The sequence below is a fragment of the Acinonyx jubatus genome, chromosome A2 (assembly GCF_027475565.1).
Source record: "Acinonyx jubatus isolate Ajub_Pintada_27869175 chromosome A2, VMU_Ajub_asm_v1.0, whole genome shotgun sequence".
In the NCBI taxonomy this organism is placed as follows: domain Eukaryota; kingdom Metazoa; phylum Chordata; class Mammalia; order Carnivora; family Felidae; genus Acinonyx; species Acinonyx jubatus.
This window is the reverse complement of record NC_069383.1, coordinates 91,026,029-91,052,926: the sequence shown is the minus strand read 5'-3', so window position 1 is coordinate 91,052,926 and position 26,898 is coordinate 91,026,029. Positions and strand designations below refer to the sequence as shown.

The 26,898-nt window shown below is 43.6% G+C and overlaps 1 protein-coding gene across 1 annotated transcript in view; it reads left to right on the top strand.

Moving 5' to 3' along the window:
- LAMB4 (laminin subunit beta 4) overlaps positions 1-26,898 on the top strand; it is a 111,199-nt gene that overhangs the window by 10,155 nt on the left and 74,146 nt on the right. The window contains exons 3-13 of the mRNA XM_027071665.2: positions 1,643-1,709; positions 6,847-7,004; positions 10,652-10,787; positions 13,017-13,090; positions 14,172-14,360; positions 15,556-15,619; positions 15,744-15,958; positions 17,035-17,155; positions 18,235-18,423; positions 24,262-24,441; positions 26,629-26,738. Coding sequence (XP_026927466.2) covers positions 1,676-1,709; positions 6,847-7,004; positions 10,652-10,787; positions 13,017-13,090; positions 14,172-14,360; positions 15,556-15,619; positions 15,744-15,958; positions 17,035-17,155; positions 18,235-18,423; positions 24,262-24,441; positions 26,629-26,738 — 1,470 coding nt within the window. The 5' untranslated portion in view covers positions 1,643-1,675. The remainder of the gene's footprint in view (positions 1-1,642; positions 1,710-6,846; positions 7,005-10,651; positions 10,788-13,016; positions 13,091-14,171; positions 14,361-15,555; positions 15,620-15,743; positions 15,959-17,034; positions 17,156-18,234; positions 18,424-24,261; positions 24,442-26,628; positions 26,739-26,898) is intronic.

Genomic DNA, 26,898 nt, shown 5'->3' with positions numbered 1-26,898 from the left:
AGACAAGTACGATTTCACTCATGTGGAATTTAAGAAACAAAACAGACAAACATAGGGGAAGGGAAGGAAAAATAAGATTAAAAACAAGGAGGCAAATCATAAGAGACTCTTAAATACCAACTGAGGTTGCTGGAGGGGGGAGGTGGGTGCGGGGATGGGCTAAGTGGGTGATGGGTATTAAGAAGGGCACTTGTCAGGATGAACACTGGGTATTTATATGTAAGTGATGAATCACTGGGTTCTATTCCTGAAATCAATACTACAGTATATGATAACTCACATGAATTTAAATAAATAATAATGATGATGAGATATAAGTTTTTGTTCTTTAAATTGACAAAGCTTTAAAAATTCCTAATACTCAGTGTTGGAAAGGGCTCAAGTCAGCAGCTGTTCTCATAGGCTGCTGGTAAGTGTGTACATTGGGATGAAATTTGCACATGGCAGTAACATCGACAGCTTTACACACACACACACACACACACACACACACACACGGTATGTATATATGCATATATATGTACTCTTTATATGCACGCATATATGTTTGTATACACTCAGACACCCAAACACACACATGCTCTTTGAGCCATTATTTCCACCTCATTTAATTTATCCTGGGGAATAATTAAGGATGTGAAGAAAGAGTTAGCAAAATTATTTACTACAGGAAAATATTAAAAACAAAGTACACATCAACCAATAGGGTATTTATTAAATAAATTCTAGTCCCTGCATTCAGATGCAGATAATTTAAGATACTGGTGCAAAAGAGTATTTTACCTGCTTTCCGCCCAACCCCTAAGGGGCATATATACTCCTGTCGATATTAGGCTTCCCCACACAATGACTTGGGGGGCCCTCTATCTAGAAGGAATCTCCAAAGGGGGACACAAATTTGGTCTGTGGAAGCCCCCAGGTGATCCTGATGTCCCTCACTAGGTTGAATATTACTGATGTAAAATTGTATTTGTTGGTACAGAGAGATGTCTGGGATGCATTGATTAAAACAAGCATACAGTATGATATCATTTCTGAGAAATACTTTTATGCAAGGGGAACAGTATGGAAGAATGTATACCAAGATACTAACCACTTTTCCCTCAGTGGTAGTCCTACAGATAATAATTCCTTCACTTTGCCTGTCTGATTTTTCTATTTCTTCAATAATGACTACAGACTAATTGCATAATGAAACATTTTTTCTAAATAATAAGAGGACAAAAATCGATTAAAATAAAAATTTGCAGAAGCACCTAGGTGGCTCAGTTGGTTAAGCATCTGGCACTTGATCTCAGCTCAGGTCTTGATCTCGTGAGTTCGGGCCCCACATTGGGCTCCATGCTGGGGGTGGAACCTACTTAAAAATAAATAAATGAATACATAAAGTTAAAATATGCACAGGAAATTATATTTGTTTCACATTATTTCGTACAAACTATTGCATTCTCTGATTTCAAAAAATGGCAAATATTGGTAAAAATTTTATATACACTCTTATTTTGAAGGAATTGGGCACTGTAGATACTTTGTGTCTTCTTACTCAAGAATCATCAGACAAATTTTCAAATCATTGAAAATCGATGGCAATTATTGATTCTATCAGTGGCTGACTTTCACCTCCTTTTCTTTTTTAGCCTAGAAAAATTGAATTTAATCATTTCCTGACAGAAGGATGCAATTTCCACTGACCTTTCTTTTACACCTGGGTGAGTATTAGTCGTCAAAATCCATTTTGTGCTTGTATTGAATTGCTCTAAAATACTCAGTAAAAATATTTTAAAACCTATCCACCTCTTTTTTTCTGTACTACTATATATTTTCATGGTTTTTGTGCTGTATCATTGTGTCAAGCAACCAGACATGTCAACTCCCACATGTTTTTTAAAAAAAAATTTTTTTTCAACGTTTATTTATTTTTGGGACAGAGAGAGACAGAGCATGAACGGGGAAGGGGCAGAGAGAGAGGGAGACACAGAATTGGAAACAGGCTCCAGGCTCTGAGCCATCAGCCCAGAGCCTGACGCGGGGCTCAAACTCACGGACCGCGAGATCGTGACCTGGCTGAAGTCGGACGCTTAACCGACTGCACCACCCAGGCGCCCCACTCCCACATGTTTACTATCCACACATAGCTGTTTCGATCCTCTTTCGTGGAATATAGTATTATCAGCAGATAATTAAGTAAATTTACTAAAGAAAGTAGACATGGTTTCAGATTCTTAATTTAAAAACATAATGCATTTTAATTTCTTTTTAATTTTTTTTAATGTTTATTTTTAAGAGGGAGAGAGACACTGAGAGTGTGAGTTGGGGAGGGGCAGAGGGAGAGGGAGACACAGAATCCAAAGCAGGCTCCAGGCTCTGAGCTGTCAGCACAGAGCCTGACACGGGGCTCGAACCCATAAACCATGAGATCATGAGCTGAGCCGAAGTTGATGCTCAACCGACTGAGCCACCCAGGTGCCCCAATGCATTTTAATTTTTAAGCATAAATCTGTTTTGAATGTAGCACTTGTCCCAGTAACAAGACACAATTGCTTGTGAAGAATTTACAGGCAAAATTCCCTCTGACTAAGCAGCGGCTCTTTGCTAAACCTCCATGCGTCTGCTGTCTTTAATAAGCTGAGAATAATTTACATTAGTCATCGAGAGGATGTTTCCAACAATTACTCTCTTTGATCCTGACTTTTCAATAACCGCCCTGCTTCTGGTTCCTAAGTACTAACTAAATTGCTTAGAATCTTCTCTTCAAAGATTCATGCTGAGTTTCTTCATGGCAGCAAACTTTAAGAATCTCATTTTCTAATTTTGCAATTCCCAAGCCCTGAGGCAATCTCCCCGTTAGATTTGCTGGTGATGGATGAAAAAAGAATACCTCGAAATAGAAAATGCTCATTTGTTCTCTGCTGAAAATTGTCTGCCACCGAGAGGTGAGCCGCAAGCCAGTGGGAGCAGAGACTGGTGACACTGCGTCCCCCAGGACAATGAAGCTTAGATCTGGCCTCAGATGGCCAGAGAAGAGTTGTTGCAATCTATATCTGCCTCGGATGCTCTCTTTGGAACTAAACTAGTGTTCAAAATCAGAAGCAGCTACTGAGAATCGCTGAATCTCCATTAGGATAACTTCCTCACATTTTGCCAAAATTCTAAACCATTGCACAGTGGCTCAGAGATTCCCTCCTCATTCAGGAGACCCTTCTCTCAGGATGAAAGAGCTTCAAAACTAAATTCACCTGGGCAGAACAAAGTCCTCACTGCAGTAGATCCTGAGTTTCTAAATGTAAACTTACTCTGATCTAGCCCAAATCTCTAGGGTCGCCTATGGTCAAACTACCACATCATGGTTACCATAATATATGACCATATATGGTTAATCCCGTATCATCGGTTGAACATTTTCTGGTTTGTAGTTCAACCATAGACAATTATATGAAAACTGGAGCCTACTGAAACACGTTGTCTTGCATTCTGACTAAGGAAGCTTAGGGAAAAGAATCCTAAAATGTGCACTGGCCCCAGGTTTTGGGAACTGGACACGAAGTACAAACCTTATCTAACATGCATTCTTTGTAAGTTTTCTTGCCCTTAATAAATGTGCGTTTGTGCATGTGTGTATATATGTGTGTTTACAGCCTCTAGAACTCTGAAGTGATCTCTAAAGTCTATGAAAACATCTCCTGTGTTTAAAAACATGAGAACGATATGCCAAGTTAGAGATTATATAATAATGGTTATTTCTACAAAATGATCCCTCACTTTACAGAACATTTGCTGTACCTTTTCTTTAAATGACCAGGTCTCCTAAGTTGGTGTTTACTAAGATCATATCTTCAAGTTGTATGTCGTCTTTGAAGAATGCATTGATTCTCTAAAGACACAAGCATCTTTATTTTCTGAACCAATTCCAACTTGTTGCTGATGTGATAATCTGGCAGTTGAAAACTTCAACCCAGGAAGGGTACTGCTAAGGCTATCTGTGTTCAGGCATGAAGCTTTAACTGCTTAGGTTTCCAGCCACTTTGGGCCAAGTATTTGAGCCCAGAAATTCATATTTGCATTTAGAAAATTACATGAATAATAGTTCAATTTCCCTAAGTCCTGGGATACTTTTATTTCTGAAAAGTACACATCTGATCAAAACAAGTTAGGCCAAGTCGGGTTATAAAAACATGTTAGATCTCTAAGGCAGCAATTCCTATAAAAGAATTCAGGATGGAACTTGTCTAGAAGAATAAATCCCTGGAAGGGAAGTCTTAGCTAATCCACACATAGCATTAGCAGAGATTTTTATACCTGACTTATTTTAAAAAGCCTCCGCCTACAGGAGCCCAAACTTCTGATTAGTTGTTTATCTTACAGGTCAAGTCTAGGAAATAAAAGGAGATCTGGGCTTGGATTGTTGGGTGAATAAAAGGAAAAATCCATGTTAAGCAACTAGGACCATTTATTATACAATGAAATGAAAGTGTAGATGGCGCTCACTTTCATCACATATCTGTCTTCAAGGAGAAAGCAGAGCTGTCCCTTTGTTCTGGAATGATGGTAATTTTGCAATGAGAGTGAAGACCGAAAATTCCTTGTCCAAACAGGTATTTGGCAACCTGCGTAGAAGGAGACATTACGTATCATATTCTTAGCTGTAGAACTATGATCTGTTAATGCCTGATGATAATCACAAAATGACCAGATGAATAGAATAGTTCATGTGGGGACTGTGCACATAAGAGAAAAAACATTACTTTTCAGTGGCTTATGGTTTTGGAGGGCACGCTGAAGGAAAGAGGTCCATTAAATGTGAAAGAAGACCACAAAAAATTCTTAGAGTTTTACAATTGAGAAAGCTGGAGAAAAACAAGCTTCTTCCACAGTTGGGAGTAATTTTCCATCTTCTGCCCATCCCCCTCACTCCTGTCTGCTGGAATCCGCTGTGCTTGGCATAAGTCTTCATGTCTCAAGGGTAAAGTATATAAGAACAGGTAGAGCGGGCTGTGTGTGTGTGTGTGTGTGTGTGTGTGTGTGAGAGAGAGATGTTGGTGGGGGATTTACTTGGTTCACCATCTAGAGGCCGATGGGGTAATTTTGAAGGGACAGAGGAATATTTGGGTTGTTCACTTTTTATTTTGAGATTACCGCAGGTTCTCATGTAGTTGTAGGAAATAATACAGAGAGATTCCCATGTACCTTTCACCCAGTTTCCCTGGATGGTAACATCTTGCATGACAGTAGTGTAGTATCCCAATCAGGAAACTGACATTGTTATAGTCCTTGACCTTCTTCGGATTGTACCAGTTTTACATGCACGTGTGTGTGTGTGTGTGTGTGTGTGTGTATTTAATTGTATACAATTTTATTCATGTGGGTCATCATCAAAATTAAGATCCTGAACAGCTCCATTACCCTCCAGGAGCCCTACTACTACCCTTTTATATCCGCACCTTCATCCCTACCTCCTAATCCCTAACAGCCACAAATCTCTTCTCCATTTCTAAAATTTTGTCATTCAAGAAATGGGGTCATGTAGTGTATAACCATTTAAGATTGATTTTTTCTGGGCTCCTGGGTGGCTCAGTTGGCTAAGCATCTGACTTAAGCTCAAGTCATGATCTTGTGGTCCATGAATTCGAGCCCCGCATCGGGCTCTGTGCCTTCAGATTCTGTGTCTCCCTCTCTCTCTGTCCCTCCTCTGCTTGCACTCTGTCTCTCTGTGTCTTTGTCTCTCTCCCTCTTTCTCTCTCTCTCAAAAATAAAACATTTAAAAAATTTTAAAGATTGTTTTTTTTCCATTCAGTGTAATTCACAAGGTTTTAATTTTGATGAGGTCCAATTTACCAATGTTTCCCTTTTATGGATCATGTTCTTGTTGTCAATCCTGAAATTCTTCACCCCGTCCAAAGTCTCAAAGACTTTCTCCTATGTGTTATAAGAGTTTTATAGCTTTACAGTTTCATATTTTACATTGAAGTCCATGACCCATTTTGTGTTAATATTTGTATAAGGTGTGAGGTTTTGGTTATAGTTCAACTTTTTGTCTATGGATTTCCAGTTACTTGAAAGACTAACCTTTCTCCATGGACCTGCCTTTGCACCTCAGAATGAGTTGGGCATATTTGTGTGGGTCTGGGACTCCCGAGGGGGCACGATCTGTTCCGTGGTGAATCTGAACCCAACAATCCAGGTTTTAAAGGAGGTCAATTGAATCTATGTGTTTTAAGAGAAAGTTATTTCCCAAGGATTTCTTAAATTCTCCAGTTGAGTTTGTACTGGTTAGAACAATAGGTAGAAGAGGCCACATTGAGATTTTCTTTCCTCAGGTCTGTGCATTAGTCTTTGTTATTTGCCCTAAGATGACACATAGAGAATTTCTAGTATATGGGGCTATCTTGGATCAGGCTTCCTAGATGCAGAGCCTGATGCATGGATTTGTGTTATTGAGGGAGGGCTCTGAGCAGTAAGAAAGTAAGGAAAGTGGAGACAGGATGTGGTCCCAGCTAGAGTCTGGCTTCAATCTCCCCCCCATCCAAAATGTTCTGAGCATAAATTGCACCACACAGTTGATCCCAGGCTGAGGCAATGGTGCCACAGCCTTTTGAACTGTGTCCCCATCAGTCACTGGCTATGGACTGGCTCAGGTGGGGACATGAACACAGAAGGTATCACCTCCCAGGCTGAGAGATTTCCATTAGGCCAAGGGCACCAACAGCATCCACAACTGGATGGTCTTAATGATCAAGAAAACTGGCTTTAAAAATAAATGGGCTATTAACTTCCCAACTTAACCAACTTCTTTAAGCCTTCTGCTACCCTTAGACTGCCTTCTAAGTAGCTGTGTCTATTATGTTCAAGGGTTGCTCAGTTTCACGAAAGCCCAAGATAAATGCCACAGGAGCGCCTGTCATCCTACCACTGGCGATCTCCTGGTGGGTCGCAGTGCACAGCTCACGGCTTCTTCTACCTGCGGGCTGGATGGAGCCCAGAAATACTGCATCCTCAGCTACCTTGAGGTGGGTTGGTCCTTTGTTTATTTGTTGGGACATTATTGAGTCGATGACATAGATTTTTTCCAAGCATGGCGGGGGCCAGCCACGCAACATAAAAGGAGGACACATCACTCTTTCCTGAATATCAGAGGCACAGGTGATTCAATTCCTAGTCCAAGAAACCTTGATTAATCAGAAAATAGGGAAGATCTGCCACATCTATTTCTTGTTACCTTTAGAATTGGACGGAAGAGCCTCTTTGGTTCCGTCTTCGAAGGGAAGTAGTCTAAGATGTACTATTCTACTTAGCCACAGGAGGAACTCGCAGGGAGCGAATTCAATTGACCCAGCAGTGAAGAGGGACGATCCTTCAGGGTCTCAAGGCCATTATACTGAATGTGGGTTCTCACTGTCCTGCATTAGGTGGGGGGTGGGGGGGATGTGAACTTTGAATTGATTGCATGCCAGCCTCACAAAGCCACTTGGAAATTGTCTTGTCTAAAAGCCGTAAGATCCCAGTGTCAACCGATTTGGGGGCCTTTTTTCTTTCCCTTAAAGACCAGTTTTAGAAAAGGATCAGCTGCTTTATAGTTTTTTTCTTCTCCGTGCTCGGGGACCCAAACAAGCATCCAAGGTCATCTGAGTATCATACCTGCTGAAAAGCCCAAGGCAATCACGTCAACCCCTTAAATGAGAGGATGTGCAGGCGGGAAGTTGGATGGAAGCCCGATGTTAGAGGCCCAGGCTTTTCCACGTATTGTTCATTTAAAGCAACTCCTCCAGGTCTCTGGGAAATGCTTTGGATTCTAATTGGTTTCTAGTAAAAGAGGATGATTATAAATAAGTGAAGACAATACCTGAGGGCTTAGCACTGTTCTAAGTTTGGGAAGTACTTGTGTAAGAAAGCAACTTCTCTGTGTGTGCGAGGAAATGACACTGTAGACGTTTTGTTCAACTCTAGGCCAGGTGGGATGTGGCACCCTACAAGTGACTTTCCAATTCCGGGTCCTCTGGACAAAGAAATGGTTCTCAACTCTAATATTAGATACTTTCCAACACTGGCATTACCCTTCTAGTTCTTAAACCACTGACATTTGCGTACTGTTGTCCCAGCCAACTTATGACCTACTCTGGCAATGATTAGGAGTTAATATTCCTGTCTTCACCACCCAAAATAGAAGTAAACCAAACTTCCAGGTTTCTTTTGTCTCAAGAATCCCAGGAATCTTAAACTCATAGACCTGGGAGAAAGAAAAAATCTCAAGATATCTTCAGGCTGACAAAGTGTTACAGGTAGGGCTGTAAGTCTCGGTCTACCTAAACATTTGCGTGTCATGAAGGAGGACTTGTTTCCCCATGATTATCTAAAAAATTGCTACCAAGCAACACATTCTCCTTGGAAGCTTCAAATCAACACTGACCCGTAGTGTTACCCAAGTTGGGACTTCCACATCTCGTCATCACAACCAAACATCCCCAATCAGGCTCGCCAAAGACTGTGCTTCTAAGATATTGACAGTAAAGCGTTTCCCCCAGTAATTTCCATAGTAATACTGGACATCTTTTGAAGTCTTGACACCTTTTGGTGGAATCGTAAAGCTTCTGCTGCTCTTTTAGGGGCAAGTCTGGGACAAGCCTCCCCATATGCAGAACAGATCTCACTTCCATTGCTCCTTAATTTTGAATTTTTTTCAACGTTTTTTATTTATTTTTGGGACAGAGAGAGACAGAGCATGAACGGGGGAGGGGCAGAGAGAGAGAGGGAGACACAGAATCGGAAACAGGCTCCAGGCTCTGAGCCATCAGCCCAGAGTCTGACGCGGGGCTCGAACTCATGGACCGCGAGATTGTGACCTGGCTGAAGTCAGACGCTTAACCGACTGCGCCACCCAGGCGCCCCTTTTGCTCCTTAATTTTGAAAGGGCATTTTTTTGGGGGGGGTATAAGACTTATGGTGGCCAGTGATTCTAAAAAGATTATATGGATCTCTTGAAAGGCTGGTCTACTTTGACAGACTCTAGCTGAAATAGTCCTCAAAATCACCAGGCATTCGTTTGGCAAATTTTATCCAGCCTCTACAATGTGTGAGACACTGTTCTAGGTCAGGAGGATATGGCCTTATACAAAACAAAGTCCCATGGGGCACCTGGGTGGCTCCATTGGTTGGATGGCCAACTTCAGCTCCAGTCATGATCTCATAGCTCGTGCGTTTGAGCCCCCCATCGGGCTCTGTACTGACAGCTCAGAGCCTGGAGCCTGCTTCAGATTCTGTGTCTCCCTCTCTCTCTGCCCTTGCCCTGCTCATGCTCTGTCTCTGTCTCTCAAAAATAAATAAACGTTAAGAAAAAAATTTAAAAAAACAACAAAGTCCCACCCTCATTGGACTTAAATTCTAATGATGGAGACAGACAATAACCCAACAACTATATAATATAGTCTCAAGTGGTGATAACGGCTTACAAGATATTATAAAGCAGGGTAAGGCATAGAGAGTGGTAGAGGCCATAAGGAGGTGGTGATATTTTAAGTAGAAGTCTCTCTGAGAGGATGGCCTTTAAACAGAGACCCAGAAGAAGGGAAGGAGCAAGAGATAGGAATATTTGAGGGTTGGAGGAGAGGGGAGCAGAGAATAGCTCGTGTCAAGATGGCAAGGCAATAGAGCTCCCGGTGAACTCAGGGAAGAGCAAGGAGTGAGTGTAGCTAGAATTGAGTGAATCAAGGGAAGACTTGTGGAAGGAAAGGCAAAGAGATGGTCCTGGTCAGGTTGTATAGCCCTTGTAAGCAACGATCCGGACGTCAAATCTGTTTGCTGAACACCTACCGGCTCATCTGGTATAGTCAATTTCCAGTATGGAGGATTATAATAAACAGTCCCCACTTCCTGGAAGTTTTGCAAAAATGCTCCTCCGGGGTCCTGCAAGTAGTAGTAGCCAGGAACAACTGTGCAAGCCATTGGAAGTCCTTTGGGAGTCTTTGGGGATTTCCTTGGGGGCTTTAAGTAAGTACGGCCACAAATGGGTGCATTAAATTAGGCAAGCTCAAAGGCCACTCTTGGCTGTTGCAACCTTGGAAAGTCCATTCCAAGTAAAGTAATTCCAATTCACTAATAAGACCTTCCGGTCTGGAAGACGAGAGGGCAGGCCTCTCTGTTACGAGTATAATGAGAATCTTTTACAACATCCACATGGCGGTGATGGAGAGGTTTTGGTCATGGAACTTTTTCTACCAAAAACTATGTCTGAGAGAGAAAAAAAAGGATGGTTGCAGATAACCTGGTGGCCGAGTGTTGCATTAGTTTCTTGCCAAATATTTGTTTTTGACTACAGAAAGTAATCCCTACTCGAAGAACGTATCCTGATTACTTCTCTACGGTTTAACATAACCTCCAGGTCACCTGCCTCTTGTGCAAGACAAAAATTAGTTCCGCATAAGTTTGCATTTTTGCCCCCAATGTACAAATTCATAAAATTTCTAGGTCCTAATTCTTATTTTGTCTGTTATTGTACTTAAGCACCTATTGATGGAAAAATTGATGTCCTGTTATTTCCTCTGCTTTTTATTTTTAGCCAGATTGAAAGACAAATATAGTAAGTACAGCTTGTTTTCAAATTGATATCAACAATAAGTAATTATGGGTCTTTATTTTTTACTGAAATGATGGTCTTTTCCAGGGGGAACAAAAATGTTTCATCTGTGACTCCAGATTTCCCTATGACCCATATACGCAATCCCAGAGCCACACCATTGAGAATGTCATTACAAGTTTTGAACCAGGGAGAGACAAGAAATGGTGGCAAGCTGAAAACGGTATGACTGAGTTCCTTTCCAGATTATCCATTTCTTTACGTTTTTAATCCAGTATCTTTCTGTACGATCTCAACAATTTCACAGCAAGGAGTTATACTGGAATGGAAAAGTATCCCCTAGCACTGTTAAAGCCTGTATAAGAACAAACTTTATTTTCATTTCAGGAGAGATTATTTTCCTTCAGAGAAATCCAAGTGTATTTTAAACACATAACTCTGAAAGCTTCACGCATTAACCCTAATATGAAACACACTCCTGTAAATGGAATTAACACTGCCAGGGGAAATCTGAGAGTTCCCACCCTGTACTTTGTCCCTCGGCAACACATTCAGGAGAGAGGAAAAGAGCATTTCATTTCTTGCTGCAAGCCAAATATTTTAATATAAAAATTGAATTGAAAGGATAATTGGCTATTGGCTGACGTTCTTTTCTGCCTGGATTTATGCCCTTCTCTGCTCATGAACAATTGTGATTTTGAAACTCGCATCGGCCCTGACCATCCATATTTCCTAGGTGCCCTGATCAGGTCCCAACTGGGGATGCCTCACGTCCAAACTCAGGCGTGGGCCTTATGTGCTTGAATGAATGTAGGCTGACTCACCCATGACAGCTCCCCTTCAGCACCAATCTGGAACCCTCACCCCACATGATGATTCCCTTTGTTGCATCTCTATATGTTGTACCTGGGCTACAATCCCTCTATTCTCTTCAGATGCCTAAACCTATTTCCCTCAGGGGGTCCTAGACCATTAGGGGAGTGTGGGAATAGTCAGAATATATGGGATCGTAACATATAAGGCAAGCAGAATATGAGGCTATTTTCCTATGCCTTCCATTGGACAAGCATGATTGGTGTGTCTACTAAAATGCCAATTCATGTTGGATCCTAATCCTGAATCTCTAGTTGGGCCCTCCTTAGTGCATGTATGCGATGCCTTTGCAGGAGCCACCTGCCTTCACGCAGGCCATTTTTGCTTAGCAGCAGTTTTAACCCACATGTCCAGCATTTGCTGCACATAGCCTCACAGGAGCGCCCCTCCACCAAAGCGGATCGCATAAAACAAGGGTTCTCAGCCAAGAACTTTTGAGAGGGGAAAGGTGATATCCTTTCCAGAAAGGGTGAGGGACTCTTGACCCGGAGCCAGGAATGGGGCTGCCCTCTCAGCGGCGAACCCTCCCAAGTGATGCACCCACAAATAAAACTGCCTCCGGTTCATGCAGCTCAGTTACTGACTGCTCTCAGAGCTGCTGTCCAGTACGGGAGGGAGCCCAACGCCACATGCGCTACCGGGCACTTAAAACACGGCTAGCCCACACTGAGATGTGACATTGGTATAAAACCATTCCAGGTTTCTAAGACTTACTTTGGAAAAAAAAAATAGGCATTGGTAGTAGCAAAATAAAACATTAGTAATTTTTTTAAATATTGAGTACATGTTGAAATGAGACGGTTTTTGGTATATGGGGTTAAAAATATTAAAAGTCGTTTCACCTGCTTGCTTTTACGTCTTTTAAATGTGGCTGCTAGGAAATTTGAAATGACACAGGTGGCTCGTATTCTGTTCCTATGGGACAGTGCCGCTCTAGAGCGATCGGGGCTTCCTCGTGTCCAGCTTGGGGCCGGTCTTCCACATCCAGGCTGGAGGCGAATGGCAGCTAACCCTCTCAGGATAGAACTTTCTTCTCAGCCCCAGAGGAGCTGCAGATTCTCACTCCCAGGGGAATATTCCAGGCTGTGTCTTACGCTAAGTGACAATAGAACTAGTCCAAGTGGTTATCAAGCAGATGCTGGAAGAAAAGGATGCTTCGATGTTTACCATGCACCGGTTTCCCAGCGCACCTTTACGCACGTGCGCAGTCAGGTTGTGAGTTCAAGGAAATGAGCTCCCTCCCTGCCAAGTGGTAGCACTTGCTGCTTAGGACCTATGGGAAATGGGCGAACTTCCTTGGTGGTAGGTAACACTGCCACACAGTGGCCATGTGCACCGCCACCATAACGTGCATGTGGGCACAGTCCGAGTAAAACCTGTACTGCTCTCAAATAGACCTTCTCCTGGGTGTGCAGTGTTCTGGAAAACCACTGTAAAAGATGAGGAAAGAGTGTTGATCCCCAGCCATGTAATTTCACACGTTTTTATTTTTTACAGACAAGCCACAGTGAAGGATTAAATAGGGGTAAATAGGGGTCTCTCAAAATCACTGATTCCTTCTTTCTGGGTTTTTCTTCAGGTCTTGATCATGTCAGCATCAGATTGGACCTAGAGGCGTTATTTCAGTTCAGCCACCTTATTCTGACTTTTAAGGTACAGATGTGTGGGCTTGTCACCCCTTTTATCTACCTACCAAGTGCTGGGCTTACCCGGGATTTCACTTCCTTGCTTCTGAGTAGAGCACAAAATCTCTACTCGAACTTTGTGCAGAATTTGACTCTTTGTTCCTGAGTGGAAAACAAAACAAGTAAAAACTCTACTGCTCATTAATTAATAACTTATATGGTTAACAGAAGAAGGAAGGAAAGAAGGAAGGAAGGAAGGAAGGAAATCGTACAAGATAGAGCAAAGAGCAAAATTCCAAACCCTAGGGTGAGAGAGACTACAAGAGCTAGAAAAATGATTTTCAGGAGAAAAAAAAAAAGCAGAAACTGGACATTATTTTGGGAAACATGGAAAGATTGTGATCAAAAGAGGCAGAAAAATGAAAGGGTCTTTACTAAGGATAGTTAGATGCCAGAGAAATCCTGTCCTGTAGTCATTCTCAAATATTTCATCAAAATTCTAATTTTGTTGTCAGCCCGGAAGCTGAGTTACAGTAAAAAAATAAATAAAATTAAAAATTAAAAAAAAAACCCACAAGTCTTTGGCCTCAAAGAGCTCACAGTCTAGTCAAGGATACAAACATATATAGAAATTTAAAATCATAATACAAAATTGTCAGTGCTGGAACCGACATACAATCACAATGCTGATAGTTTCCTTGATGAGGCTAACGCTGCTGTAAGAAATCAGAATAAGCTTCACGGTAGATTCTGGAGGATGTGTAAGAGTTTGCCAGAGAAAAGGGTTCTTCTAGTCAAAGAAAACCACATACAAATTGCTGTAACATATCAGTTACGCTGACTTTTTAAAAAATCGATATACTCTCCTTTGATGAATAATTCACACAGCCCATACACAGTTTTCAAATGGAACCAGATTCGAGGTATGCGCTCGTGACTGCTCGCCCACCGACTGGAAAGAGATTTCTGTGTGTTCATTGCATAACGGATTTCAAGAGATACAAATAAAGTTTGAAAAACTGAGATTTGGGAATACAAATATTCAGTCTGTAGTGGATAATGAAATCTGCCTTTGCGAAGCATTACAAGTTTCCCTCCCGTTTTCCTAGACTTTTCGGCCTGCTGCTATGTTAGTCGAACGTTCCACAGACTATGGACACACCTGGAAAGTGCTCAAATATTTTGCAAAAGACTGTGCTGCTTCCTTTCCCAATATCACTTCTGGCCAGGCCCAGGGAGTGGGAGACCTTGTCTGTGACTCCAAATATTCGGATATTGAACCCTCATCTGGTGGAGAGGTAGCATTTCCTTTCTTGGATTTCTCGGATAGAGGTTACACCATTTTTTTTTTCTAATGCGGTTCATTTAAATGAAAACAATTTAGGCAGTGTTTACTGAAATATAACTTGAGTTCTGTTGCTTTTGTTTTAGAGAAAGAGAGCGTGAGCAGGAGAAAGGGGTGGGGGGCGGGGAGAGAGAAAGAGAGAGAGAGAGAGTGGGGAGAGAGAGAATTTCAAGCAGGCTCCACACTCAGCACAGAGTCCGACATGGGGCTCAATCCCACGACCCTGGGATCATGACCTGAGCCGAAGTCAAGAGTCAGACCTCAACTGACTGAGCCACCCATGGGCCTCTAGCTGTTGGTTTTTAAAGCATGAACATGTTTAAATTGAAATGAGTCCTGAATTAATTTCAAACGCAGATAAATAGAAAGCATCTTACAAGCAATACTCCTGCATGAGAGATTACATCTCTCATTACATCACCTGCTGAGGGTGAGTGGGGACTAAGACCCAGGCTGGGCACTAGGACACAGGACACCCAGAGGAAGGAGCATCTGTTTCTAGCCCTTGCTACATAGCTGTGTTATCTCATGCTCTGTAAACCACCACCCAGGCGGGATCTGCCAGGACCTTCCTCTGAGCAAAGCGGGTGACAGGCAGAAAGGCAGGGTAGGAGCGGGGTTGGGAGGTATGACTCTTATCAGGCAGAGTGAAAAGGTTGGTGGCAGAAGGTGTCTCTGGAATCCCCGGCCAGATCCAGTTGATGACCTACTGAATTGTGACCCTGTCCCTCCCTTCCAGCCCCAGTGCTATCACCTACATGGACCACGGGGGCATAAAGAACCAGAATGACTAAGACATTTGATTCATTTCCATGTTGGCCCTTTTATTCACAAGAGAACCCAAATAATAATCTGTATCCTACGCCAGCTGGGAGGCAATGGCTCAGCCTTTTCGTGAGGTCAGGATCTCTTCTTTAAGAGTATATTCTTTAAGAGTTACTCTTTAAGAGTAACAGGGCGCCCAGGTGGCTCTGTTGGTCGAGCATCCAACTTTTGATTTCAGCTCAGGTCTTGATCACAGGGTCATGAGTTCGGGCCCTCTGTTGGGCTCCATGCTGGGTGTGAAGCCTACTTAAAAAAAAAAAAAGTATATTTCACAATGCTGTTTTGGGTGAAATGCTATACATTTACCTGCATTTGTTTTGCAGGTCGTTTTAAAGGTTTTGGATCCCAGGTTTGAAATAGAAAACCCCTACAGCCCCTACATCCAGGGTATGAGATACTCTCTATTCTTGCACAAATTCTTTTTCTAAAATTCTGTGTTGGGGGCATCCCTTTTCATTGCATGTCCATAGCCCATGAAGTGTTCTTTCCTTTGCTGTTATCATTTCTCCAGACCTTGTGACATTAACAAACCTGAGGATCAACTTCACCAAACTCCACACCCTGGGGGACACCTTGCTTGGAAGGAGGGAAAACGGTTCTCTGGATAACTACTACTATGCTCTGTCCAACATGGTGGTTGGCGGCAGCTGTTTTTGCCACGGCCACGCTAGCGAATGCAGCCCCGTGCAGAAAGTGCGGGGAGACGTTTTCAGCCCTCCTGGAATGGTAAGTCACTGATCGATCCCAGAGGGCAGCTGGCTCTCTTCCCTTTCCTTTGCGGCACTGGTGCCGAACGTGGATCAGAGCCTCTCCATGGGGATCCACAGTCGAAGTGACAGCTCTGTGTTGGGGCAGGGATCATTCAACCCGCAGTTCCCGCGGGCTCTGCCCCAGATGACTCCATGAGCAGCATTTCTCATCTGTGAGCTCAGGGTAGCCCGTCGTGTTCCCTTCTTGTTTATTTGCTTTTTAGGGAATGGAGCTTTAGTGGTGAGGACCCTGTTTCACATGCATTCTCCCACAAAAAGGTCTCGAAGGTCTCTCGTGTGAGAGAGGGTGTACTCCACGCCGGGGTGTCCGAGGGATGCCTGCCACTGTAGAAATGGTCACTCCAAGTAGCACTCTTGTGCCGGGAATGGCTGTTCCTGGTCTTGATCTCTTCCATCCCTGAGACGAGTCTTAAAAGGTGCGGTGGAAGAAATGCCTGTTTGCGCAGAGTCCTGAGGGTGTGTCTACTACATAATTTTAAACTATGAGCCACAAGCAGACAAGGCTGGATGCCGAAACTCTGCACCTTCCCTGTCAGCCAGCTCCTATTTCCCTGGAAGTACAAGTTTCTTTGAACTTGGGTATACGGTGCATTTTGTGGACAAACCAAGAGAATCATATGCTTTGCTCCAGGTTCTTTCTGTTTTCTAATTCCCTCTTTCCCTTAACCACCCTTCCCCCCCGCTTTCTCTCTCTCTCTCTCTCTCTCTCTCTCTCTCTCTCTCTCTCTCTCCCTCTCCCTCTCCCTCTCCCTCTCCCTCCCCCTCCCTCCCTCCCTGTCTTTCCCTCTCTCTGCCCCCTGATCCTGTCTCTCATTGTGTGTTGCCCTGAAACTAGAATTCAGAAATGCCAAAGAAAATGTAGATGGTTCCTGAACATCTTAAACTTTTTCCAAACGTGGAAGTTGGTTAAGCAGATAATAGAAGGTGGACAAGGAAAGCTAAGACCCGAAGAGGCACCTGGCATGGTACTGCCTTTTCCACCTCGAGAACCCCAGCATCCTCAGAGCAAAGCCCTCTTTTCACACCACGCAGGTTCACGGCCAGTGTGTTTGTCAGCACCATACAGATGGCCCGAACTGTGAGAGGTGCAAGGGCTTCTTCCAGGACGTTCCGTGGAGGCCGGCAGCAGGCCTCCAGGACAGCGCATGCAGAGGTACGTGGGGAAAGTTCTCAGCCTGTGTCCTTAAGCTCGAACAACATCGAGTTCATTTCAGTGGAGCTGTGGGCATCAGAGGCCACAAACTCGTGGCTCCCAGCTCCAATCGTGGGATATCCTAATGTGTCCCATTACCTCCCATAGATAGAAGACCAACTTCTCAGACCCTCACACCACAAAAGGCACGTTAATTCACAAAATGAAACCATCCGCGTGTTGTGTGGTCCCTTCCCTGAGGAGGGGCAGAGCCATGTAATGGCAACATCAGTGGGGACTAGATTTGGTACAGAGATCCCTACCCTTTTCCTGAAGAATCACCCATTCCGTGAACGCAGCCTTAAACACATGTCAGAGGATAGGAGAGGTGAGGACTGGGACAAACTTTGACAGGCTATTGTAGCTTTTATAAAATATTTAGGCTAATAAGGTAGATGGTTCTTTGGCAATGCGTTTGCTGCCTCTGAATTTTGAGGGAAGTCCATACAAACTTGTTACTCAGCTTCTTTTCCCAGACTGGGGGAAAATAGGATTGGGGCAGTGAGAGGTGAGTGGAAGAGGTCTCTAAAAAACGTCCCATCCAGGGGAGTCCCAGTGTGCGAGACCCAGCAAAACAGAGCCTAAGATTTTGCTGTTTACAGGGAAAACCCAACAAGGCACACAGCACAGACTTCACGACTAAGACAAACAATAAAGTTCTCCAAGCAATAAAGCTGCACTCTAGGGCTCCCAGATCACCCAAATGATTTACTTTTGTTTACCCGGTTGTAAAAAATATAGATAGATAGATAGATAGATAGATAGATAGATAGATAGATGTGAGCAGAATCAGAGTACTATCAGTGTGTGTGTGTGTATGTGTGTATTCTGTGTGTGTGTATATATATACACACACACATATATATACAGAATCAGAGTACTAGAAAGATCCTTCGAAAGCACCTGCTTTAATCCTCAAGTACTTGGTATATTTCTAACAAGTCGGCAGAGCACTGGGGCTGCAGTGATTTGTGCCCAAACAGCTGCCTGGTGGTTCCCCAGCCCTTGGCCAGTCTCTCCTAACCCCTCTCCTTCCTCAGCTTGTCGCTGCAACGGCCACTCGGACCGCTGTCACTTCGACATGACCGCGTACCTGGCGAGCGGCGGCCGCAGCGGGGGCGTGTGCGAGGACTGCCAGCACCACACGGAGGGACAGCACTGTGACCGCTGCAAACCCCTCTTCTACAGGGACCCGCTCAGGGCCATGTCCGATCCTTATGCGTGCCTCCGTGAGTCCCCGCCCTCTGGCCCGTCTCTTCCACACGTGTGAGCGAAGGCCGATGGAGAGGTCTCGCTTGGGCTGCAGGCACCCCCCGCCCCCACTCGGTTTAGCAGCATTTAGGGGCCTGGGGGGGGCGGGGGGCAGTCTGAAAAGGCACTCGGTTCTGAGAGCTTTCCTTTCTCACGACAGGCTGGGCCAAATAATCCGGGTCCATCCCCGCAGCCGCATGTGGGTGGCCGACACTGGTGAATCAGGAAACTATTCCGGATTCAGCCAGCAGGGGGCGGGTGGTTCAGGAGGTGCTACAAACACCTGAGTGTCCTGTGGGTCCCCTGGGGGAAGTAGCTGAGCATGGGAGACCCGACTCACCCTGGCCCGCTCCACTTCGGATGTTTCAACTTTGCCACGGTGCCAAAGCAATGGGCATTTAGTAGAAACCTGCTTAGAATTTTGAACTCGGATCTTTTCCCAGGCCAGCCCATATGCAGATGATCCTCTTTCCCAATGCTGGGCCAGGTAGCTAGGGACAGTTCCCAGTCAGACCCCCTGGTCAGGAGCCTCAGCAACCCATATGCTTGCAACCATTCTGGGAGCGCCTGGGTGGCTCAGTCGGTTAAGCTTCCAACTTCCGCTCAGGTCGTGATCTCGCAGGGTTCGTGGCTTCAAGCCCCGCGTCGGGCTCTGTGCTGACAGCTCAGGGCCTGGAACGTGCTTCAAAGTCTGTGTCTCCCTCTCTCTCTGCCCCTCCCCCGCTCATCCTCTGTCTCTCTCTCTCTCTCAAAAATAAACATTTGGGGGGAAAAATCACTTAAAAAAACCAACCATTCTGGGCCCATACAACCAGTTTCCACTATCAGTGCAGTATTCAGGAAATTACACGAGACATTCAACACTTTCTTGTAAGACAGGCTGTGTGTAGGAAGATTTTGCCCAACTGTCAGCCAGAATAAGTAGTGTCAGCGTGATTAAGGTAGCCGAGGCTGAGCTGTGATGTTCGGTAGGTTAGATGTATTAAGTATATTTTCGATTTAGGAAATTATCAGCTTCCGATGGGTTTATCAGAGCCTCGCCTTAAGGAGAAGGTCTGTAGTGAAATGGGCTACATTTGACCGGCTGTAGACAATTCATCTTTGCTGAGAAGACACATAAGCTAACGATTACCATCTTTGTTTTAATCTTTAAAAATCTTTCATCTTGTCTTTAATCTCAGCTGTTGGAAATGGAATGTTTTGTGCATATAAAAATAAGAGAGAATACTGTAATAATATGCCCACCAGCAATTGTGTCAAAATGTAATGTCTTACCCCAGGGCAACTTCAGGACCTTAATAACACGTGACGGCGATACAGGTGACTCAGGTACCCCCCACTGTTACCTTCCTTTCTGGGGATGAACTCTCATATAACTGGCAATTACCAGTACAGTGCTGGCTTTTACACTTTTACATGTTCTTGTCTACAAACAACGTATGTTGGCATGTTTTCAAGCTTTACATAGATGATACTAAGCTGTATGTATCCTTGATTATTTCACCCAACATTATGTTTTTGAGATTTGTCCATATCAGGTAGCTCTAATTCTCCAATTTTAAGATCTATGTGTAATGTCTGTATAGAACTCTTTCTTCCTATAGATATGACAGAATCTATTTGGCCATTTTTCTTTTGATCCCTCCAAAAGCATTCTTGTATATGTGGCCTTGTGCAAGTGCACAAAACCTCTCCCTAAGAGTCCTACCAAGAAGTGGGACTAATGGATCATGGGGTATGAACTTCTTCCAGTTGATTAGATGGTACCACATTGTTCCCTAAGTGGGGGTACCAGTTAGCACCCACACCAACAGTGGTTGAGTACTCTCATTGCTCTATACCCTGGCCAGCACTTGGTTTTTTCACACTTCGATTTTTGCTGATGAAAACCTCTCTCATCATTATTTAAAATTGAATTTCCCTGGAGGAATGAGACCAGAGTGAGGCAAGGGAATGACCCAGATCCCAACATTTCAGGTAGCACACTCTCTCAGAGTGATGTAAGTGCGAGGTTATCACCTGCCATTTGCATTAACCAGACAGTGAGCACCTCCTTAAGTTTTGGCCGTAGGCATCTTGCTGGTCTCAACTCTGGTCCCGGCACTGCTGTGGATTATCTCATAGATAAACTTGATTTCAAGTACTGAGCTCGGGTAACTACTGGATCTAAGATCTCACTCTACTTGCAGACTGACAAGTAGCTTGTTATTGTTTAGTGGATGCTGGCAGAAGACACGAAACTCCCCGGTTAGAGACAAAGGACTTTAGTACTCATGGCACAGGAAGTAACAAGATGTTTATATTGGTGTGTATTCCCATGTCTCCAAGCCCTGAGTCCCATGGGGCAACTCAAAGGATGCCAGGTGGATCCCACATACAAATGAGTCTATGTCACAGCCCAGGGACACAGCACTTGGAGCATTCATTGCTTTTACAGCAAGGAGAAGCGTGCTTGTTCTTTGTCCAGGGGAAGACATGACCTCATCCCTGAAAGTAGCTTGCTGACAACGCAACCTTGGGAAAGGGCTGGGTGAAGAGCCATCTTGCATTGCCGGGACACTGAGTAAAAATTGCGCGGGTACCCAAGACCCATGGAACGTTGCCTCTCCCCATACCCAGAAATCCTGCTTCTTACTCTCTGTCACCAGTCTATTATTATATGGGGGGGGGGGGGAGGGGTTTGCTATAAAACTACAACTTCCAACTCTATGCGATCATCATACATAAAATGAAGTCCTATACAGAAGTAATTCAGTAGCCACCAGAATGTACACAATATCCTAGATTTCAAACTTTAAATCCTCACAGCGTAGAAAAAGGCATAAATGAAGTTTTTGTTCAGATTGCGGAGTGGGCGCCTGACAACATAAAAGTTTACCTTATGTGATCTGTTTAAAATTGAGACAAAGAACTGAATGCTCAGAAAAAAACAATTTCTTTAAATCAGTGTCCTAAGTGTCCTACTTTGTCACCAGAATCTATATTCTGCCCCCCACACACATACCTTTTATTAATGTTTTAAATGCTATGCATTTATAAAAGAAAAAGGAATTGCTCTCTTAGGTGGAATCAGGGGAAAATATAATATTCCGAAGGTTATCTAACCTAGGAATCTGGAAAGAGACTGCAAGTAACCAAGTCAGATATTCACATTAACCAACGTCTTGTTCCTTAAGAACCACTTAGTATCCGGGTGCCTGGGTGGCTCAGTTGGTTAAGTGTCTGACTCTTGGTTTCAACTCGGGTCAAGATCTCGTGGTTTGTGGGTTCGTGCCCCACATCGGGCTCTGTGCTGGCCGTGCAGAGCCTGCTTGGGATTCTCTCTCTCCCTCTCTCTCTGCCCCTCCTGCTCGCTCACTCTCTCAAAATAAATGAATAAACTTAAAAAAGAAAAAAAGAGCCACTTGATGGCACTTCTAAAGGAAACTGAGTCAAGAAAACTGGTACCCAGATGTAAAATTAAGAGGCTATTCTATATATACAAGGAGGTTTTTTTTTTTAAGTAAAGGCAAATGAGCCTGTAAAAACAATCTTCAAGAGACTCCCCAGTTTCCCTAAACACATGTTTGTGTGTGTGGAAGTCTGTGTATACAAATGGCATTTATTAAGACTGACTAGCAGTCTCCTATAAATTTTCTCTAAATTGTCCTCGTTTGCGCCTAAATATTTACATGATCAGATTCCAGGCATAGGGGTTGACTAATCTCAAGTCTGCTGTGATTAAAACACAGCCAAATGTGATACAGGGGAAAAAAAACAACAACAAAAAAGATTTGGTAGATTCAACTGCCGATAATAAGAGTTTGCTGGAGTTAAGTTGTGTGATGCCAAGAAGTTTTATTGGACTTCTAAGGCCATGACTTAGAGTTATTTCAAAGTAAAATTACTACCCATTCACCCACATCCCTTCCCCAAAGGCTACTTCAGTGCATAATTAAATTATACTCTGGAACTCAGGGCTGACCCTTTGGAGTGTCTTTCAGATAAAGTTGACATTTTTCCTTTTGGCTACTTCCAAAATGACTCCAGCTTGTTCCTTCCTTTCTAGAAGCAACTGTATTTAATTAGAAGAAAATTCTGGTTTTTCCAAACTAAGCCGGACCGAATGCTGTTTTTCCATAATAAGATTTCATCACCAGTCACAATCCAATAACAATTGAAAATCGAAAGAGTCTGTCAGACAACCGAGTGTTTGCTTCAATACCACCAAACAACTGGTGGGAGTAGGTTTTTTCCATCGAACTCTCTAACCTGAACGGTTGTTATATAAACCTACATAACATGGCTTTAGATATGAGGAGTTTGTTTTTATGAATCCAAAGTAAACATGTATAAATGCGAACATAACTATTTCTTAGAATCAGGATATTCTTTTTTGAGAGAGAGAGGGAGCATAAGCAGGGGAGGGGCAAAGGGAGGGAGAGAGAGAGGAAGAAAGAGAATCCCAAGCTGACAGCGCAGAGCCCGATGTGGGGCTGGAACTCACAAACCATGTGATCATGACCTGAGCCAAAATCAAGGGTCAGACGCTTAACCAACTGAGCCACCCAAGCGCCCGAGGATAGTCATTTTGTAATCTTTATTGCGTTCCTTAAAAGTGGCGTCCCTTGGAAACACAGCACCAAGTGGTCATCTGATGTCCACCAACAGACCTGTCCTCTCTACCAGAGCCACAGTAGTCAATACTACTGCCCCAGCCTCTCCCAGGTACCACCCCTCAACACTGAGGGGTGTTGGGCACCTCGAACTATCAGAGAGTTCTTCCTTGTATCACATCAAGCTCTGCCTTTGGTAACTTCTCCCCTCTGGAATGATTCACACCATCAGCATCCCTTTTCATATTCGACTCCTTTCTTGAGTTATTCCAGTTTCTGCTGAAAAGAAAAAGGGTGGCCGGTGCTTCTGCGGCTCCTTGGCTACAGGTGATCGTTTATCTCATTTTGCAGAATCTCTTCATCCAAGCTTTTGCCCCGCCAGCAGATTTCCAAAAAGAAAACAGTGGTATAAGCCTTTCTTGCTCTTCTTCCCCTTTCTTTCTTATACGTGCTCCTTCCATGAAGAATTAAAGAATGATCACACTTATCCTTATTTTTCTGTGAGGGGGGAAGGGCAGACATACTTTCTTAACCACATTTCGGAGTTTTGATAGACATTTTATGTGATTTTTTTTCTCTGTCTCACATCTGTATTTGTATATTTCATTACAGCACCCCACTCCTACTTGCCTCTAGACATTATTCTCACCTTTGGAGTCTTATTTTCTTTCTTTAATCTTTTATTGAAGTGAAATGGACATAACATAAAACTGACCATTTTGCGATGAACAGTTTCCTACCACAAAGCTGTGCGATCAGCACCTCTACCTAGCTTTAAAACATTTTCATCAGCTCCCAAATTAATCTATTCTTCACATGCAGGTTTCCTAATAGCAGTCTTCCTCTGATCCTCTTACTTTAGAATCACTTAAAAGTCTCTCCTTCTCTCCCCCTTCCTCCCTCCTCTCTCCATAGATAGATAGATAGATAGATAGATAGATAGATAGATAGATAGATAGATAGATAGATAATAGATAGATAGATAATAGATAGATAGATAATAGATAGATAGATAGATATAGAGGGAATTGTGCAACATTTTCCAAGGCCAGAGATCTGGGAGACATTTCTAAACAGTCCTCGCCCACTGGTCTAGTTGTTTAAACATATTTAATTATTTAAACAAAATAAAGTACTATAGCATGAGTTAATGGCTATGTTTATATCTCAGGTTTCCCACAATTTGCAATTAACTAAGATAATGCATGTCTGTGTCCCCAGCTTGTGAATGTGACCCGGACGGGACCTTATCGGGTGGCATTTGTGTGAGCCACTCTGATCCTGCTTTGGGGTCTGTGGCCGGCCAGTGCTTGTGCAAGGAGAACGTGGAAGGAGCCAAGTGTGACCAGTGCAAGCCCAACCACCACGGACTGAGCGCCGCTGACCCCCTGGGCTGTCAGCGTAAGTCGGCAGCGGCCGGACGGCCAGCCCGAATACATTTTAAAGCTTGGGGCCCTCAATTTCGGTCATTGTAAATACCCAAGAGTATTGCCGACCTCTGGGTTTTTAAAGGTGATTCAAGACCTCCCGCAGATTTTAGTTAAATTAGTTGAGATTTTTTTTCTTGGCGATTAGCTGAGTTTATCATAAGGAACCAGCAGGGGGCGCTCACATTTCCCCGCTGCAGCAAACATGGGAAAATGCCAAGAAATTTAATGCCGAGTTGCAAAACCTTTCTAAAAATGGTCTCTACTTGGACTCCCTTATACAAATTCGTGAAGTTACATTATGCATTTATGCATAGATTGATGACTTCTTAAGTAGATTTCAAGGGGTGGTTTCTTTTCTTTTTCTTTTTTTCTTTTTTCAATTACTTTTCTCCTTTGTTCTCACACCTCTCTTAAATTGGTCCTACGTTCTCTGACAAAGAGAAGAACAAAATTAAAGAGCCAAGGGAGGGGTTGTGAGGAAACAAAGAAATTCAGAGTTTTCTGGGGCCAAATGGGAGACCTTTGCCTCTAGGATCATAGAAACTCTTAGCTGCCTGGGGTCTCATAGAACTGCAGATTCCTCAGGGAATCCGGGTAAATAATTTCCCTCTGTCATGCTCTATGTTCTTGCCCATATAAGGAACTGTGGATTGTTTGCATGTTTAGAGAGCAGCATGCTGAATCCTTCCTTCTCCTGGAATTTAATGGCAACATTAAATCCCAGGACAATGGATCATATAGTCAGACCAATTCTCATCACACCTCTCAGTACTCCAAGTGTTTCCCCTGGGTCAGCCCTGACCTGATGTCCTCCTAGAATAGGCCAAATATTGTTTTATGTTTTCTTTTCTTTTCTAATAGCTTTAGTAAGGTATAATTCACATGCCATACAATTCACCCTTTGAAGTACAAGTCCGTGATTTCTAGCATATTCAAAGTTGTGTAACCATCACTACAATCAATTTGAGGACATTTTCATTACCCCCAAAAGAAACCCTGTACCCTACTTCTGGCTATATACCCAAAAGATTGGAAACAGGGGCTTGAAGAGTGATTTGTACACCCATGTTCATAGCAACATCATTCACAGTAGCCCCCAAGTGGAAGTGACTCACATGTCCATCCATGGATGAATGGGCAAACAAAATGTGGTACATATGCACGACAGAATATTATTTAGCCTTTAAAAAAAAAAAGGAAGTTCTGACTCATGCAACAGCACAGAGGAGCTATGAGGAGGTTACACTCGGTGAAATAAACCAAACACAAAGGGACCGTGTGAGTCCACTTCCATGACGTACCCAGAGTAGTTAAACCCATGGAAACAGAAAGCAGTGGTTGCTGAGGGCTTGGGGGAGGAAGGAGTTGGAAGAGATGGTGTTTAATGGGCACAGAGTTTCAGTTTTGCAAGATGAAGAGTCCTGGAGATTGGTTGCACAACTGTGGGGCTGTATTTAAAATGTTCAGTGTTATGTTAAATGTATTCTCATGTTACCATGAGAAAAAAAAAAGCACCCCCTGGCCTTTAGCTCCCACCTCCCTAACGCCTCTTAGGCAAGCACTAACCTACTTTCTGTCTCTCTAGATTTACCCCTTGTGGATATTTTGTACAAATGAGATCATCCACTATGTGGTCTTTTGTGACTGGCTTCATTCGCTAGCATGAGGTTTTCAAGGTTCATCCATGTTGCAGTATGTGTCAGTAGTTTATTCCTTTTTTATGGGTGAATAATATTCCATTGTGTGGCTACTCCACATCGAATGTGTCCATTCATCAGCTGACAGACATTTGGGTTGTTTCCATGAACACTGGTTTGTCCCACAGGGGAAATGTGTATGTTGCTCTGGGAGCATAGCTTCTTCACAGGACTCAGGACTCAGGATAACTCGGGATAATGGTGCCGGATGTTCCAGCCTACATGACTTCTACTTCTACTCTCTAATTACCATTCAGTAGCACCGCATGAGGGCTCTGGAAACGTCTGGCACTGGGTTTCCCACACAGAGTTGTATGCCATACAAGAACCGTGCGACCAGGCAGACGATAGACTTGGCAGGGCTGGATGTTGGGTGTTCTTGTGGCCACGCGTTTTGCTCAGCGTGAGCTATTAAGGACAAGGGTGGGGAAATAGAATAATTGTGTTCGCTCTGCTTGCAGCCTGCAACTGTAACCCCCTCGGGAGTCTGCCTCTCTCGGCCTGTGATGTGGAGACTGGCCAATGCGCATGCCAGTCATTTGCCACCGGACCACACTGTGAAGAGTGCACTGTATGTATTTGCGTAGGATTTCCCTTTCATGTGGTCGTGTAGATTTCTGCCGCCATTGCCCGGAGGACACTTGGTCTCGTTAATTGCTTTCCTTGTGCTGATGTATTTCGGTCCTCCCCGGTAAAAGTATTTACACGACAGAAATCAGCAAACACTAACC